At 37.6% G+C, this 14,164-nt stretch overlaps 1 protein-coding gene across 1 annotated transcript in view; it reads left to right on the plus strand.

Moving 5' to 3' along the window:
* LOC104159338 (triple functional domain protein-like) overlaps positions 1-14,164 on the plus strand; it is a gene marked incomplete at its 3' end in the record, with an annotated part of 112,206 nt that overhangs the window by 80,559 nt on the left and 17,483 nt on the right. Inside the window, 9 exon segments of the mRNA XM_009697220.1 lie at positions 1,184-1,299; positions 4,527-4,649; positions 6,546-6,740; positions 6,852-6,967; positions 7,519-7,585; positions 8,358-8,467; positions 9,518-9,587; positions 10,060-10,149; positions 12,036-12,128. Of these exon segments, the coding sequence (XP_009695522.1) occupies positions 1,184-1,299; positions 4,527-4,649; positions 6,546-6,740; positions 6,852-6,967; positions 7,519-7,585; positions 8,358-8,467; positions 9,518-9,587; positions 10,060-10,149; positions 12,036-12,128 (980 nt within the window).

Raw genomic sequence — 14,164 nt, forward strand, 5'->3', positions numbered from 1 at the left:
TTGAGAGGAATTACAAACTTAGTAATTGTGTACTTTTTATTACTTGGGTTTCTGTACATTTAATATCTGCTTATGTTGCATTTGTTTTTGTAGTGGCATAAGGTTATGTATTTGCCCATATGTATTAAATTATTAAAATATTTTATAGGAGACTGGTATATTCAGCAAAGTTTGGGGTTTTGTTGGGGTTTTGTTTGTTTGGGTTTTTTATAATGATTAATATGAGATGTTAAGCATGTTGTGGTTACTTGTGCATGCTCACACTTCCTGGGTGTCATGATTTAACCCCAGCCAGCAACTAAGTACCACACAGCCTGGTGGGATGAGGAGGAGAATCAGAAAAAGGTAAAACCCGTGGGTTGAGATAAGAATAGTTTAATAATTGAAATAAAGTAAATAATAGTAACAATAATTGTAATGAAAAGGGAGATAACAGAGAGAGAGAAATAAAACCCAAGGGAAAAAAACCCAAGTGATACACAATGCAGTTGCTCGCCACCCACTGACCAATGCCCAGCCCATCCCCAAGCAGTGATCAGCACCTCCTGGCCAACTCCCCCCACTTATATACTGAGCATGATGCTCTATGATATGGAATATCCCTTTGGCCAGTTCGGATCAGCTGTCCTGGCTCCCTTCCAGCTTCTTGTGCACCTTCTTGTTGGCAAAGCATAGGAAACTGCAAAGTCCTTGACTTACTTTGACTTACTTTGAGTAAGCACTACTTAGCAACAACTAAAACAGCAGTGTGTTACCAATGTTATTCTCATACTAAATCCAAAAAATGCAGCACTGTACCAGCTACTAGGAAGAAAATTGACTCTATCCCAGCCAGAGCCAGGACACTGAGGAAAATTCATCAAGAACCATCTTTATCAGACTAGATTTTCAATTCTGTTATAAGCAGTGGCACTCCCCATATGAAAAGGTTTTGAGAGAAAAAAAGGTATCAATAGTAAGTTTTCATGGTATCGCTAGTTTAACCAACATTTCCATACATAATAATGAAAAAGGAACACTCTCTGATTCATGAATATCAGGAAAAAGAACAAAACAAAGAGTAACAGAAAGAGTAAATGTATTGTAAATTCTGCAATATAAAGTACTTTGTTCTGTTGATTTTAATGTGATATTTCAAAATTGGTTGTCATAACCTCTGTTGAAACTACTTTCATTTCTTCAGATATCTTGAATGAACTCTTCCAGAGGGAGAACCGTGTGCTGCATTATTGGACCATGCGTAAAAGACGTCTTGACCAATGCCAACAGTATGTGGTGTTTGAAAGAAGTGCCAAACAGGTGAGAGTTTTATATAAATACCCTCTTCAGTGTGACCGAGGTTTGACATACACTGACTTGTCCCACAATAACAAATTTGCCATTGACTTCAATATTTCAATTGGCTGAAAGATCAACGGTTAAAATGGGACGGGTTAAAAAGCAAGTTACTTGCTTTTCCTTTAGTACAGAACACCTAAATCTATTGAGGCAGGGTGTCTTTCTGCTGTAGCTTAAAGGTAGTGTTTTGCTTCTGCCAGCTTGATCTGGTACTGGCAAATCTCATTTCTGCAAGCTTGTATTTGACAAATTGTTACGCTTGTTAACTTCTACACACACACCTAGTTTGATCAGGGAAATAACAAGGAGCAACATTTTTCTCAGATGTTGGGGGAAAAAAATCCCATCTAATTAAGTTGATTGGCAGCTCTAGAAAACTGGCGAGTTGGATAACTCCTTAAACAATAATAACTGAATGACTTTGGTTTTGCGATTTCTGTGTGTACTTGGTTTTGTGGTTTCTTGCATGGTAGATCCACCTCTTTGTATTTTGTTCAATTTATCAGTGTGGAAAGAACTATTAAGTAACTACCACACACCAAAAAAAAAATCCCATTCACTAATCAAAATGCAAACCACAAAAATAACTAGGGAGTTCCAAGGCAGAGTTAGCAACTGGAGTGATCTGCAGTGCTGTTTTACTGTATTTTTTTTTTTTCAACTGGTTATAGGACAAAGAAAGGAAGCTATCTGTTCCTGTTCTGCAGAAAAGGACACAATGCCTGCACTGTGAAATATAGTTAGATCTGCTTTAAAGGACTCAAAAAACCTAATTTTTTATATCTTCCTGCCAGCCAATGTAGTCAGAAGCTTGAATACTAGTGGTCTGTTTTGATCTCTTGAAAGATTTCTAAAGTCTGTCTTTCATGCTTAGATAAATCTTGGAGTGAAGTTAAAGGTTACTACCTCTTTAAAACACCACCACCACCCCTTTCCTGCCCGCCAGCCCACTTGTGAATAACCTTAACTCCAACCTCTGCCAAGCACATGACCTGCTTGCTTTTGTATACAGATTACTGACTAACAGTCAAACACTGGAGATAAAGATCTGTCAGCATTTTCATCGTAAATCCCATTTTTCAGCAGTCACCAGTTCAGTCATTGCAAAGCTAGCCAAACTGTATTTGGACTCCACACTGATTAGCAAAAAATGGAAATGTTGCTGTCTTCATTTACATTTTTGTTTGGAAGTTGGAAGAACCCATTCTTTGTGCTTTCAGAACTTGATGCCCTGCAATGGGAGCAGATACCATGGTAGTTTGCAAGGACAATGGTAGACTCTCAAACCAACCTGATCACTAAATTGATTTCTCCAATTCTTGTGTGTGTCTCCAACATACAGTCCTGATCCTCACATGAAATGAGAGCTGATCTAAACTGTAGGAGTTAACATTGAGATCAACTTCCTATCATATTGTGTCTCTAGAGAGCTGCCAAAAAGTTATGAAAGGGCAACGTTTGCGGAGGGGAAGTTTTTTGGTTTATCATTCATTCCAGCATTGTGTAATAAACCCACCAAAAAAAAGGTGAAGGTTGAAAAGTTAAAAGCAAGACATATCAAAATAAATGTTGTTTGTAATATCAGCGGTGGCCATGCTGCTTGTCCAGATCAGTTTTCACTTGCAAAGATTGACATTAGAATGACAAGGGGTGTTGTACAGGTGGTTGGTTGAAATGTCCCTTTTCTTAACAGTAGTCCAAGAGTTGTTGGTTTGTTTCCATCAGCGATGTTTGAAAAGTACAGGCCCATCTCATCAGACTTGCATCTGCAATAGTATGTGACTAGGTAAATGGCATCTTAGCATTCACATTCAGTGTTGAATTTTGAAGGCTTTCTACTCACTTTAGTTTTAGTATCAAGAGGCAAAAGCATCCTAAGTGGAAGGAAAAGAATCAAATTTAGTCACAGCTGTGATAAGCTTAAATTGTTGGTAGAATTATAATATAGACGATGCCTTTTGTGATTCAGTGTAAGGTTATGCTCTTGAAAAATACATATCTACTGTCCACCAAGATAAAGCTTTTCCTGTTCTTGGTAATGTGGTTAGATAAAAGGGTAAGCTGAAAGTATCAGATAAAAGGAAGAATGAGGACCCACTACCTATCTACTATTTTTTTTCTTGGGGTATTAAATTTTTGTCTAGTGCTGTACGTATTTACTGAAGACATAGAAGATGCACATGCATTTAGTAACAAGACAGTTCTAAGCAAGCTGTATTAAACTCTTTGAACATCTGATACTGACTTTGTCAGAACTAAGAAGTTCCTAAGTTAATGTGCCTCTGCATACTGCTGTAGAAGCCTGTATTTAGAGCTGCAAAACAACTTGATAATGTCAGTCTTCAGTTACATTTTTTTGTTTTTACTGTTATGCAGCAGTTTGAGACTTTTTTTTTTTCTGGTAGCCAGAGAATAGGATTCCTTGCAACCACTAAGTTATGCTTAAAAGGGCAGCAAATATTAATGTGGGTAGAACATAGATAATAGTGTGGATCACCATGGTTCATAATAGTGGGAGAGTAAGGTACCAGGATGTGGAAGGGAAACAATTATAGTTTGTTGTTCTTAGTTCTTGTCTTTTATTACCTGTACATACATTAATTGGTTTAACTGATACATCTCACCATTCCTCCTCTGCTGCAGGTTTAATTTCTAGGAGTACATGTAACTACAAACCATACTTTGTGAGACTGGAATAAATGTCAACTAATGAGTAGAAATCTGAGTTAAATTTTAGGTGCTTGGAAAGTTTAACCTACACGTTTGGCAGTCTTATGTACATATTTACAAGTTGGAAAATGCACGTTTCTGAGTACAGCTGTCCTGTGTTGCACAAAAAAGTAATTTTTTTGCTCAGCTGGGGAGTATACTAACAAAACCGTAGACATTGTCAGTTAGAACCTTTTAATAGTGGACTGCTATAGTCCTGTAGTAGTGGACTTCCCTGAAGGATTCAGATTTATGTGTCAATTGTTAATTGTTCAAGCATTGCTTCATGGAGTAATTGAATTATTTCAGAGTTACAAATGGTTTGATATTGTAGAGGTATTAGATGATTGCCACAAGTGATAGAGAGTAAAATTTAGCTGTGGCCAATCGTGTTTGTGAAACACTGATTACAGATGGTTTCTATTGGCAAAAGTATGATGCTTTCTCTCTTACTTTTCCTTCATTATTGATTTATTTAGGCTCTGGAATGGATTCATGACAATGGAGAGTTTTATTTATCCACACATACTTCCACTGGCTCCAGTATCCAGCACACTCAAGAGTTGTTAAAAGAACATGAAGAATTTCAGATCACAGCAAAGGTAAAATAAATAAAGTTATGTAACATTTGCAAAAACCAAAACAACTCAAATTCCCATCTCCCCCCAGAAAAACCCCCACAAATGTGTCCATCAAGATTTGTTTACTCACAGTGGCTTTCTCTCTGTAGTTTTGCTGGGAACAGAATACACCAAGAGATAATCAGAAGATAATCACTTACTGGAGCTCGATCAGCCCCATGTGCTGTTGATTTCTCATGACAGAATCATAGTGAGATAGCTTGAAATGTTTTTAAAAAAAACTACAAACCTTGCAGGGCCCTTGATTTCCACTTTTATATCCTCATATCTGCAGATTACTTCATGTTCATTTAGGATATAAAATACAAGGCACATTATTATTCAGCTGTGATTTAATTAGAAGATAGCAGAAAAATTAAAGCTTTACTTGTTAGGTTACTAATTTTATTAAAGTATTTTGTGATTCTGCTGTAACTTTTTGAGCCATGGCACCATTATGTTATTCTACATCTCTGGAGACCTCTACAGACATGCAGGTGTCACTTGTGAGGCTTACCAGTTTTCACGTGTGAAAGACAGGCAACTAGTGTGTGACTGAGGTACCTGAGCTTATGTAGCATCGTCTGTCTCTGTGTTTCATTTTGTAACCTGTTCAAACTGTCACCTTTTTCCACCTCTCCAGTCTTCACAGAGAAGTAATAGAGCCCAAAAGAGTAAGCAAGCGTTCATTTGTCTGAAGGACCACCTCAGAAGAGAAGAGACTTGGAGATGGAGTTGGTCATGGGACATGTGGGAAGGGAGAAAAGAGAATCTGGAAAGAACAGAGATCAGTTTTGCTTTTCAAACCAGGATTTTCTTCCTTCTGAGTTTTGCTCCAGCCTTTGTTCTGCTGGCTCCCTTCCAGCACGCAGAGTACTGCTGCCCCCCTTGTTTCCTCTGTCAGTCAGCAGATGACGTGGGTGCCCCTTTGAAAGGATGTTGTTAGTGCCACTCCCTTCGTGTTTTGCTACCTGTTGGGAGGATGTATTAGCCCTTGCTAATTCCATAGTGAAAAGAAATGCTTGGATTGAGGGACCATTAGGAAAGAAAAAGAATAAGTAAAAAACAAAGAAGGACAAACACTGTTGATTTTTCCAACTGACATAAAAGGGTCAAGTTTTTATTGACTGTTGTGCTTAACTCCCTGTTACCGAGGGCCCTAACAGTACACTTTACTCTGACATAGTATCAGAGAGAGAGAGGTGGAGGTATAAATTCATTTATTGTGGATGATTTATGATTTACATGAAAGAAACTGCATAGTCTTAGGCAGCTTGTTAATTGGGAAAAGCACTTAGTTACAGATTTGGTGGTGGCTACTTGTTCTCTTAGTTTCTCTCAAACAACTGTGTGACATCAAAACATAATATTAAAAAGATCTAAAGAATATAGTCTTAATCCATTGAAGTGTAAAGCATATAACAAGACTTACCTCCATGTCAGCATTTCAGTGATGTCTAAAGGAGGTAGATTTTTGAGACTGTGGGCCAGGTCCAGTACCAGTGCTCCACTGGCAATGAATGAAATATCCTCTTTGGCACCAAAACCACTTTATATTGATGCAAGGAGAATACCCATGCTCTGAAAAGCTTACCTAGCAGAATTTAATCTCTGGGTTAGTTATGAAACACATTTTTGAAAGAAAAATAAACAACCTGCTTCTAGCCATGTGATAATAAAACCCAAGGAAACCTATATTCATTTTGCGCTATTTTTATTAAGAAATAGGTATCTGTTTAAAGGAGTTCTGGGAAGAGAGAGGAAGAAGCTAACTCCTTTGATAGCTTCTCCAACTGCACTTAGTAGCAAGTTAAGCAAAGTGACCACCTTTATGACAGGTAAAGCTAGTAACTCTTCTATATTTTCCTGTTTTCATAGCAAACCAAAGAGAGGGTGAAGTTGTTGATACAGCTGGCTGATGGCTTTTGTGAAAAAGGGCATGCTCATGCAACAGAGATTAAAAAATGTGTCACAGCAGTGGATAAGAGGTACAGAGACTTTTCCCTGCGCATGGAGAAATACAGGACCTCTTTAGAGAAAGCTCTGGGTATTTCCTCTGATTCCAATAAATCGGTAAGAGAAATTTGAGTGTGATGACAGACAAACGAGCTTTGCTTGCATTTGATTTAGCTATCGTTTTCTCCTGTCTCCTTCCTTAATCAATTCTTTCTTTCTTTATTAAAGAGCAAAAGCTTGCAGCTGGATATAATCCCAGCCAGTGTCCCTGGGTCAGAGGTGAAACTGCGCGATGCTGCTCATGAGCTTAACGAAGAAAAACGGAAGTCTGCCCGCAGGAAAGAGTAATAAATTTATTTATTTTTAATCAATGAGAATGCATAAATCAATCCTGATAATGAAACAACTGTCATGGCTTGTCTGGCAGCTTAGAAATTGGATAAATGCTAAAAAGAGAGTGATACTGCTCAATAGCTCCTGTTGCCTTTTATTCACATGCTTGTTCTCACAGATAATTCTAGTATGTCAGAGTCTTAAACTTTCAAAACTATGTTAGACTTCTTTTAATGTGCTTTTTGTTTTTTTAAAAATAATGTGAAATAAATGTGTAAGGGGAGGAGGGAAGACAACAGTTAAATAACTGTAGCAAGTGAAAAGCATTTCAGAAAAAATTCCATCTCCTTCCCTATTTCTTTTTGTGCTGGTTAGTAATGGAAGGATATTACCTCTTACATTTCCCTTATCTGTTGTTTCTCTTCACGTTTCAGTTCTCAGATTTTTCTTGCAGCAGTGGAAAAAGCAAAAGCTGATGAGGAGAAAGATATATTCTGGTTATTATGCATTCATAGTGACTTAACAGACTGAGATTTGATTATTCTTTCTGTTGTCACCTAAGGTTCATTATGGCTGAGCTAATTCAGACAGAAAAGGCTTACGTAAGAGACCTCCGGGAATGCATGGATGTAAGTATTCTTTTTTTCACTAATCTTTGAAGACAGGATTCAATCCACTGCTTTCTGTTTGTTTCTGGTTTTAACAGCTGACCATGATTGGTTTGCAGTCATAGGACCAAATTAAGTATCTTTTCTGCTATTAAGAAGAAACTTAGTAATACAACAGATAACAGCTACTTTGGAATTCATCCTATATGTTTTGCTTTTGTCGGTACTGCATTTCAGCATTTGCTCCTTTCCCAATTCATAAATGTTGGGGTTTTTTTGTTTTAGAGAGGGGAGGGAAAAAGGAGGGGTTTACTTTATTTGCTTTGCTGGCAATAGAGAAGAGCTTGTGTTAATTCTCTTATTATCTGTATCACATGTTTTGCTACTAGCTGACTTTTTGAATAGAAATTCAGAGAGGTTCCATGGAAAAGTGCCCAGTAATTGTTACGCTGAACCGAGTAATGTTCAGTGTTAGCTGTTGCACAAGGCATGAACTTCTAGACTGCAGACGTGAGCTTGATAAGGAATATCCTGAAGCATTAGAGGTTGTCAAGAACACTATGCATTTTAAATGATGAAGTCTCAGGGAGTATGTTGAATTGTCAGTTTTAGAACTTGGATTTTACTGTCAAAATCACAAGGTATATTTGACACAACAGGTACTGTCACAATTGGAGATGATGATGCTGCGTGATCTTTCCCTGATTTCTCTCCAGGAACGCATGCTTACAGGTACCGGAGTGCCTCTGCTCAGAGCTTACCACTTTTTGTGCATCTTTTTTGTTCTGGGCAGACATATCTATGGGAAATGACAAGCGGAGTTGAGGAGATCCCACCTGGCATTGTAAACAAAGAACACATTATCTTTGGAAACATGCAGGAAATCTATGAGTTCCACAATAAGTAAGTGACTTATCTTCCATTTCCATATTTCTGCTAAATCCAAATGATGACCTGAGGGATTTCCTAATGAAAATATTGTGCATATGAATAATGGATGCTTTTCCATAAAATATCTAAGGTATTTCTTCTCACATTGCTAAATTTGCTTTTTGCAGCCAGGTAGTTACGCCATTAGAAACAATCTTGTTCAGTCTCAGACATCTTTCAGCTTTTAAGAAATTATTTGGATACATTAAAACTTTGCTGTAGGTTTTTCAGTTGTTCTAAAGAGATAGAAACCACTGAACTCAACAGAATATAGATGTAGCACAAACGTCAATTTAAGACGCTGTCATTCCTTCAGAACCCTTATTCCTGATTTCCAAGTGCAACTGCTAGTGGGAAAGATTAGGGCTTGCTTCTCTTTCTTGGCTCTTCGAAGCTTCTGTGGAGATGCCCCACCGTTGTTACATTTACTTGAGTAGAGAGCATGAAAGAGGCTTGTCCACTACACTACTTCTGAGTGGAATGGTTCCGAGGCAGACCTATGTACAGAAGTCTTGCTCTAAACCTTCCCTCTTTGTTAATTCATTGGTGTTTGTATTGGGTTATGATACTTTTAAGTAATACAATCTACTAGCATATTCCAGAACAGGATTTTACAGTCCTTTGTATGCTTTGTGTTAACTTCAGCATCCAAAAAGCAAGTCAGTTCCTTTTTCTCTTAAGATGAAGGCTAACCTTCTGTTGAAACTCATCAGTAGGAAACCTTCTTGATGGAGAACAACAGCAGTTATTAAATTTTTGTGTACTGCTACATGTTAACTGCATGTCTGCTGGATCAGTTTCTGATCTTCACATCAGAATTTCTATTGAATTACATTTTATATTAGTTCTGTTATTACACATTTTTATCCATTCCTGTTATCTTTATTTCTTTAACTCATCCTGTTGGTATGAATTACAGCAAGTTTTCTAACCGTCTTTATTCACAGACAATAGATCAGTGTCAGCTGCTCTAATGAGAATGTTTCATGTGCCTTGTGCTATTTGTTTCTTTTCTACCCATAGTATATTCCTCAAGGAGCTGGAAAAATATGAACAGTTACCAGAAGATGTTGGACACTGCTTCGTTACTTGGGTAATGAAGTCATACTTGTGTTTTGAAGTAACAAGGGAGATAGGAAGCATGAAGAGATGGATTCTTGCTCTCTTGTCCCTTTTTAATTTGTAAAATTTGTAAAACTACATCTTCCTTCAAATTTGAGTAAAAATGTGTGTATCTTCAACTGGGGAAAAAAAAAAATTAAGGCACTGCTGTCAGATGCCAGTGCTTAGCTGCTCTTGAAGTTTATGGAAGTTGCCTAAACCTGCGTTCGGGTTTGGTTTGTTGTCTTTGTCTTAGCTATAAAAAAATCTACTTTTGCATACATTGCTGTTGTTTTCAGTCTTAGTTTCCTGATGTATTTTCTTATGCTGCCAGTTTGAATGGGAAAATAATCCTGTATAGTTCAATTTCTTGGGAGAGAAGATATGCTGATAACTGTGTAAAAACTTGGAGACAGAAATGATGCTCTCTGATAATCTGTGTAAATCTGCATTTTGTTCTGCAGGCAGACAAATTCCAAATGTACGTTACTTACTGTAAAAATAAGCCAGATTCTACCCAGCTGATACTGGAACATGCAGGAGCATACTTTGATGTAAGTACTTTGCATCCATCTTAAAAGTATACCTTGGCAGTCTGAATCATGTACTTGTAGATATGCTGAGTGCCTAATTTCTTAAGAAAATGCAAGTTTCCTGGTACTAATGCTGCAATTTAGTGTCAGCTTAAGAAAATCAGTCCTGTATCTCACATGGTTAACTTATATTGCTCAGTTGGTCTCATAAAGCTGTCAAATCAAATGTAAAAAGTCGCTGTCACATATCAGAGCAGTTCAGAACTGGAAGCAAGTTCTGGCAGGAACAACTGAGACATGAATCTTCAGCTCTCACAAGCACATTCTGCAAATCTTACTTTTTTCATGTGCTTAGTTTGCATTGTATGTAATAAAGATGGAAATATTTGTTAAATTTTTGGAGTAGTTAGATTTGTATGTAGTGGTAATTCAGTTGACTGCCATTATTCAAAGCTGCTAAACCAACCACCTTGCTTATTCAGTCCAAAGGTTATTTGGTCTATGAATAATATTCTGCTTAAAAAATGATTAAAATGTAGCAGCTGTTAGAGGTTTTAGGGAGGAATTTTGGCCACACCGAATGAGTTTTAGTTGAACGTGTATTTACAGATGATTCAATTAGAGTACTCTCTACCTCTTTTTGTTTCCTTCTCCACGGACTGTGTAGTGACGCTACAAATTTTTTTAGAATTGTTTGTAGAAGTAGAGGGAAGCATATAATAGAAAACAAACAAACAAAATCCCTGAAATTCTTGGGATTAATTTCAAAAGTCTGTCACTGAGGAGATGGGGACTCTAAACATTGTAAGGTAAAGCCTTTCTGTGAAGCCTCTAAGTTGTCAGTGTTTGAAGAAGAGCAGGTAAGTTACAGGACATCAGGCAGACGTGACCAAAAAAAATTCAAAGAAAAATTTAGTAAATACTATTTTAAAAAATAACAAGCGGCTCTGATAAAACTGTATTAGAAGTAAGTTCTTGCCACCACCTCCAAAGGAGTGCCTTTTGATCCCTCTGTTTTACCAGTGTATCCAGAGCTCTCTATCCCCTAATCCACCTAAAATGGATTAAAAGTGTGAAGACCTAATTCTGTGCACAGGTAACTTCAAGAGCATCTGTTGGTGCCACTACTGGGCCATGTAAAAATGTCACGTGTATCCCATCTTAGGAATTTCTGATATTGTAATCATGGTTAGAAAGCACAGAGCTGCGGTGCATAACTTGCTGTTTAACACTGCGTGGTTAAAATATATCTGATACTGTGATAAATGGCAAATGCTGGACGTGAAGTTCAACCATGATCAGTACTTGAAATCTGTAATTATCCCATCTAATTATCATCTGATTCTATTTTCCTCCTTTAGCCTTGTTTGTAAGTGGCTGTTTTCTTTGCAAGTGTTTGGTAACCGCTTTCCTTCAGTTGGAGACTGTGACTTCGCGCTCCCCCTCGTGGGGCAGAACGCTTCCTGTCGTTATGGACAGTTCCACGGGCCGGTGGTGCTGAGAAACCTCCGCCTCAGCCTGACTGCGGTAGCCCTGGCTGTTCCCCAGAACACTGAGATTTGCTTTCTGTTCTCTCTTGCGAGTAACAAAAGAAATACGGATTTTCATTTTAAAAAAAGGCGTTGCCACGTGTTCGGTATTCCTAATCGTTGCTATTTGTATTTAGGTTTGTTGAAACGCTTCACAGGTACCCTTGGAGGTAATAATCTTTTGTTTCTACAAAGTGAGCAGGCAGATGCACAACGTAACTATTTGCTGTGGCTGGAATATCTTGTTATCCTGTCTTTTTTTATTTCTCCTTGCTAAAATAAATTTGTAGTTAATGTGTATTATTGCATAACCCTCAAAGCAGTCTGTGCCTGACTGTTGGTGCTCACAGTCCTCAAATGTTTCCTTTTTTCGTGTAGGAGATACAACAACGACATGGACTGGCCAACTCTATCTCCTCTTACCTTATCAAACCTGTCCAAAGGATAACAAAATACCAGCTTCTTTTAAAGGTCAGTATTAATTCAAAGTTCTTCATCTGATTCCGCTGTTCTTAAGAAGGCAAAGCTCTTGCTGAAATCGGGAGAGCTGTTTTACTCTGCACTCTGAGACTACAGTGTCCTGGGCAGCCTCAAATACTGCTGTGATAATTTTTAGGAGACCACTGAAAATGAAGGAAGGCATAAATAAGCAATTTTTTGTCCAGATTCCTGTAAATAAAAAAAAAAAAAACAAAAACCCACCTCTCTACTAATGTTTACTTAGAAAATACAATTTGCATTTCCAGAGTAAAAAAGTAATTCATTGCCATATAGACAGGCACATTTTTGTAATAGTTTCTGCAACAAATTTAGGCAAGCCATTAGCTATGTTTATGGTAGTAAATACTGTAAAATATAATTTTTTATGTATTTATTTCTATGTAAAAAAGATAATATAAAATATCTGTAAAATATATAGAAGTGTATATGTGTGTGTATATATACACGCACACTGAGTACCTGTAAAGCTGTTGCACAAAAAGTTGTTTCTTGTAATGTTGCCGGGAAATGTCAAGTAGGTAGTAGCTGTTAAAATAAACAAAACTTTTGGAAACCTGTAGTTAGAGCTTTCACTCCGTGTCTTGTTAATTGATGCCTTGTTAACTGAGCAGCAGTGTTCTTGAACTGTGCTGGGTCTCTGTTAGGTGGCATTCCTTGTTTTGTAATAGCTGCCTACAAAGCACTGTAACTGATCTGTGTCTCCCCTTTGTACTTGAGAACCTCCATGGATGATTGTTTTTAAAATTTCTGAAAAACATCGCAGGCTATTTCAGGTCAAGTTGGAGGGAAACAAGTCTGTCATTTTTAACTGAAACATACTGTCTGTTCTCCTCTTGCAACAAGGTGCAACTTGATTAAGTTGCATCTTACAGAAATACTCTGGCCTGTGCTGTTTAGAAATTTTGGGATATTAATTCCAACAATTATTTTTTTAAAATCTAAATGTTCCTTAGCTGCTACATTATTGAAGTGATGGGATAGTTTTACTAGTGTTTGCAGAGCCAGATGACTTTGCTGCATAGTAAAATGGATTCATTTGGTGCTTGCTGGGTCTTCTCCTGGTCCCCTCCTCGCTCGGTCCCCTCCTCGCTCGGTCCCCTCCTCGCTCGGTCCCCTCCTCTCTCATATTCCCTATGAGAGAGACGTAAAACATGGAAGGATGGAGAACCCAAAACTTGAATGACAGCTGAAACAGTTATAGAAGTTCTGCTTATTTTTCCAAATGGTATTGAAGCTGCTCATCTTCTGTGCCTCCTGAAGGATATTTAGTTACACTCGCTTTTCTATATCGTTGTCATGTAAAATTTAAGTGTGATGATGTAGTGTTTTGCTGTGATGGTGGTATTGGCAGTTAAATAAAAATAATGTAATGATGATAATAGTAGGACTCATCTGCTTTTCTCTCTAAAAAGGAAAAGGGAATTTAACCTGAGGGAAAAAATTAAGTGGATCTTTTGAATAATAGAACATAATATGCCCTTTTGCTTATGCAGGCTATGTTTTATCTTGATACTGTTCAAATGCTTAAAGGATGTGAGGAAATTTGAATATCAGCTCAGGTGCTGTTATGTTAATATCTGTGCGATGTTGAATGGGCAGGGAACTGCATCGCCCTAAACTGCAGTACTACGCTTCAGCATATTCTATTCTCTCACTTCTGTCCATTAGTTAATGCTTGTTTGCATTAAAAAGTTTTGTTTGTAGGATGCTTTTAACTGTGTGAACACAGAATAGAGTAATTCATGGAGAACTTAAAATGAAACAATGTAAATCCCCTTAGCAGCAGTAGTACAGAGAAGGTCTTTGGTGCAGTAAACCAAAGACTGACATGGGAGGCGGGCTGGTTCTTTTGTGCTGTCCTGCTTTCCACTGTCTTCATGACTTGATAGCTGGGCCTTGATGTAGTGCTGCATCTGATAGCTGTGTCTGTGCTTATCAGAAAAAAATGTTGTCCTTAATGTAACTTTTAAAGATTTCTTATTAAGCAGATGATCTTATTTAAATTA

The sequence above is a fragment of the Cariama cristata genome, unplaced genomic scaffold (assembly GCF_000690535.1).
Source record: "Cariama cristata isolate BGI_N322 unplaced genomic scaffold, ASM69053v1 scaffold233, whole genome shotgun sequence".
In the NCBI taxonomy this organism is placed as follows: Eukaryota; Metazoa; Chordata; class Aves; order Cariamiformes; family Cariamidae; genus Cariama; species Cariama cristata.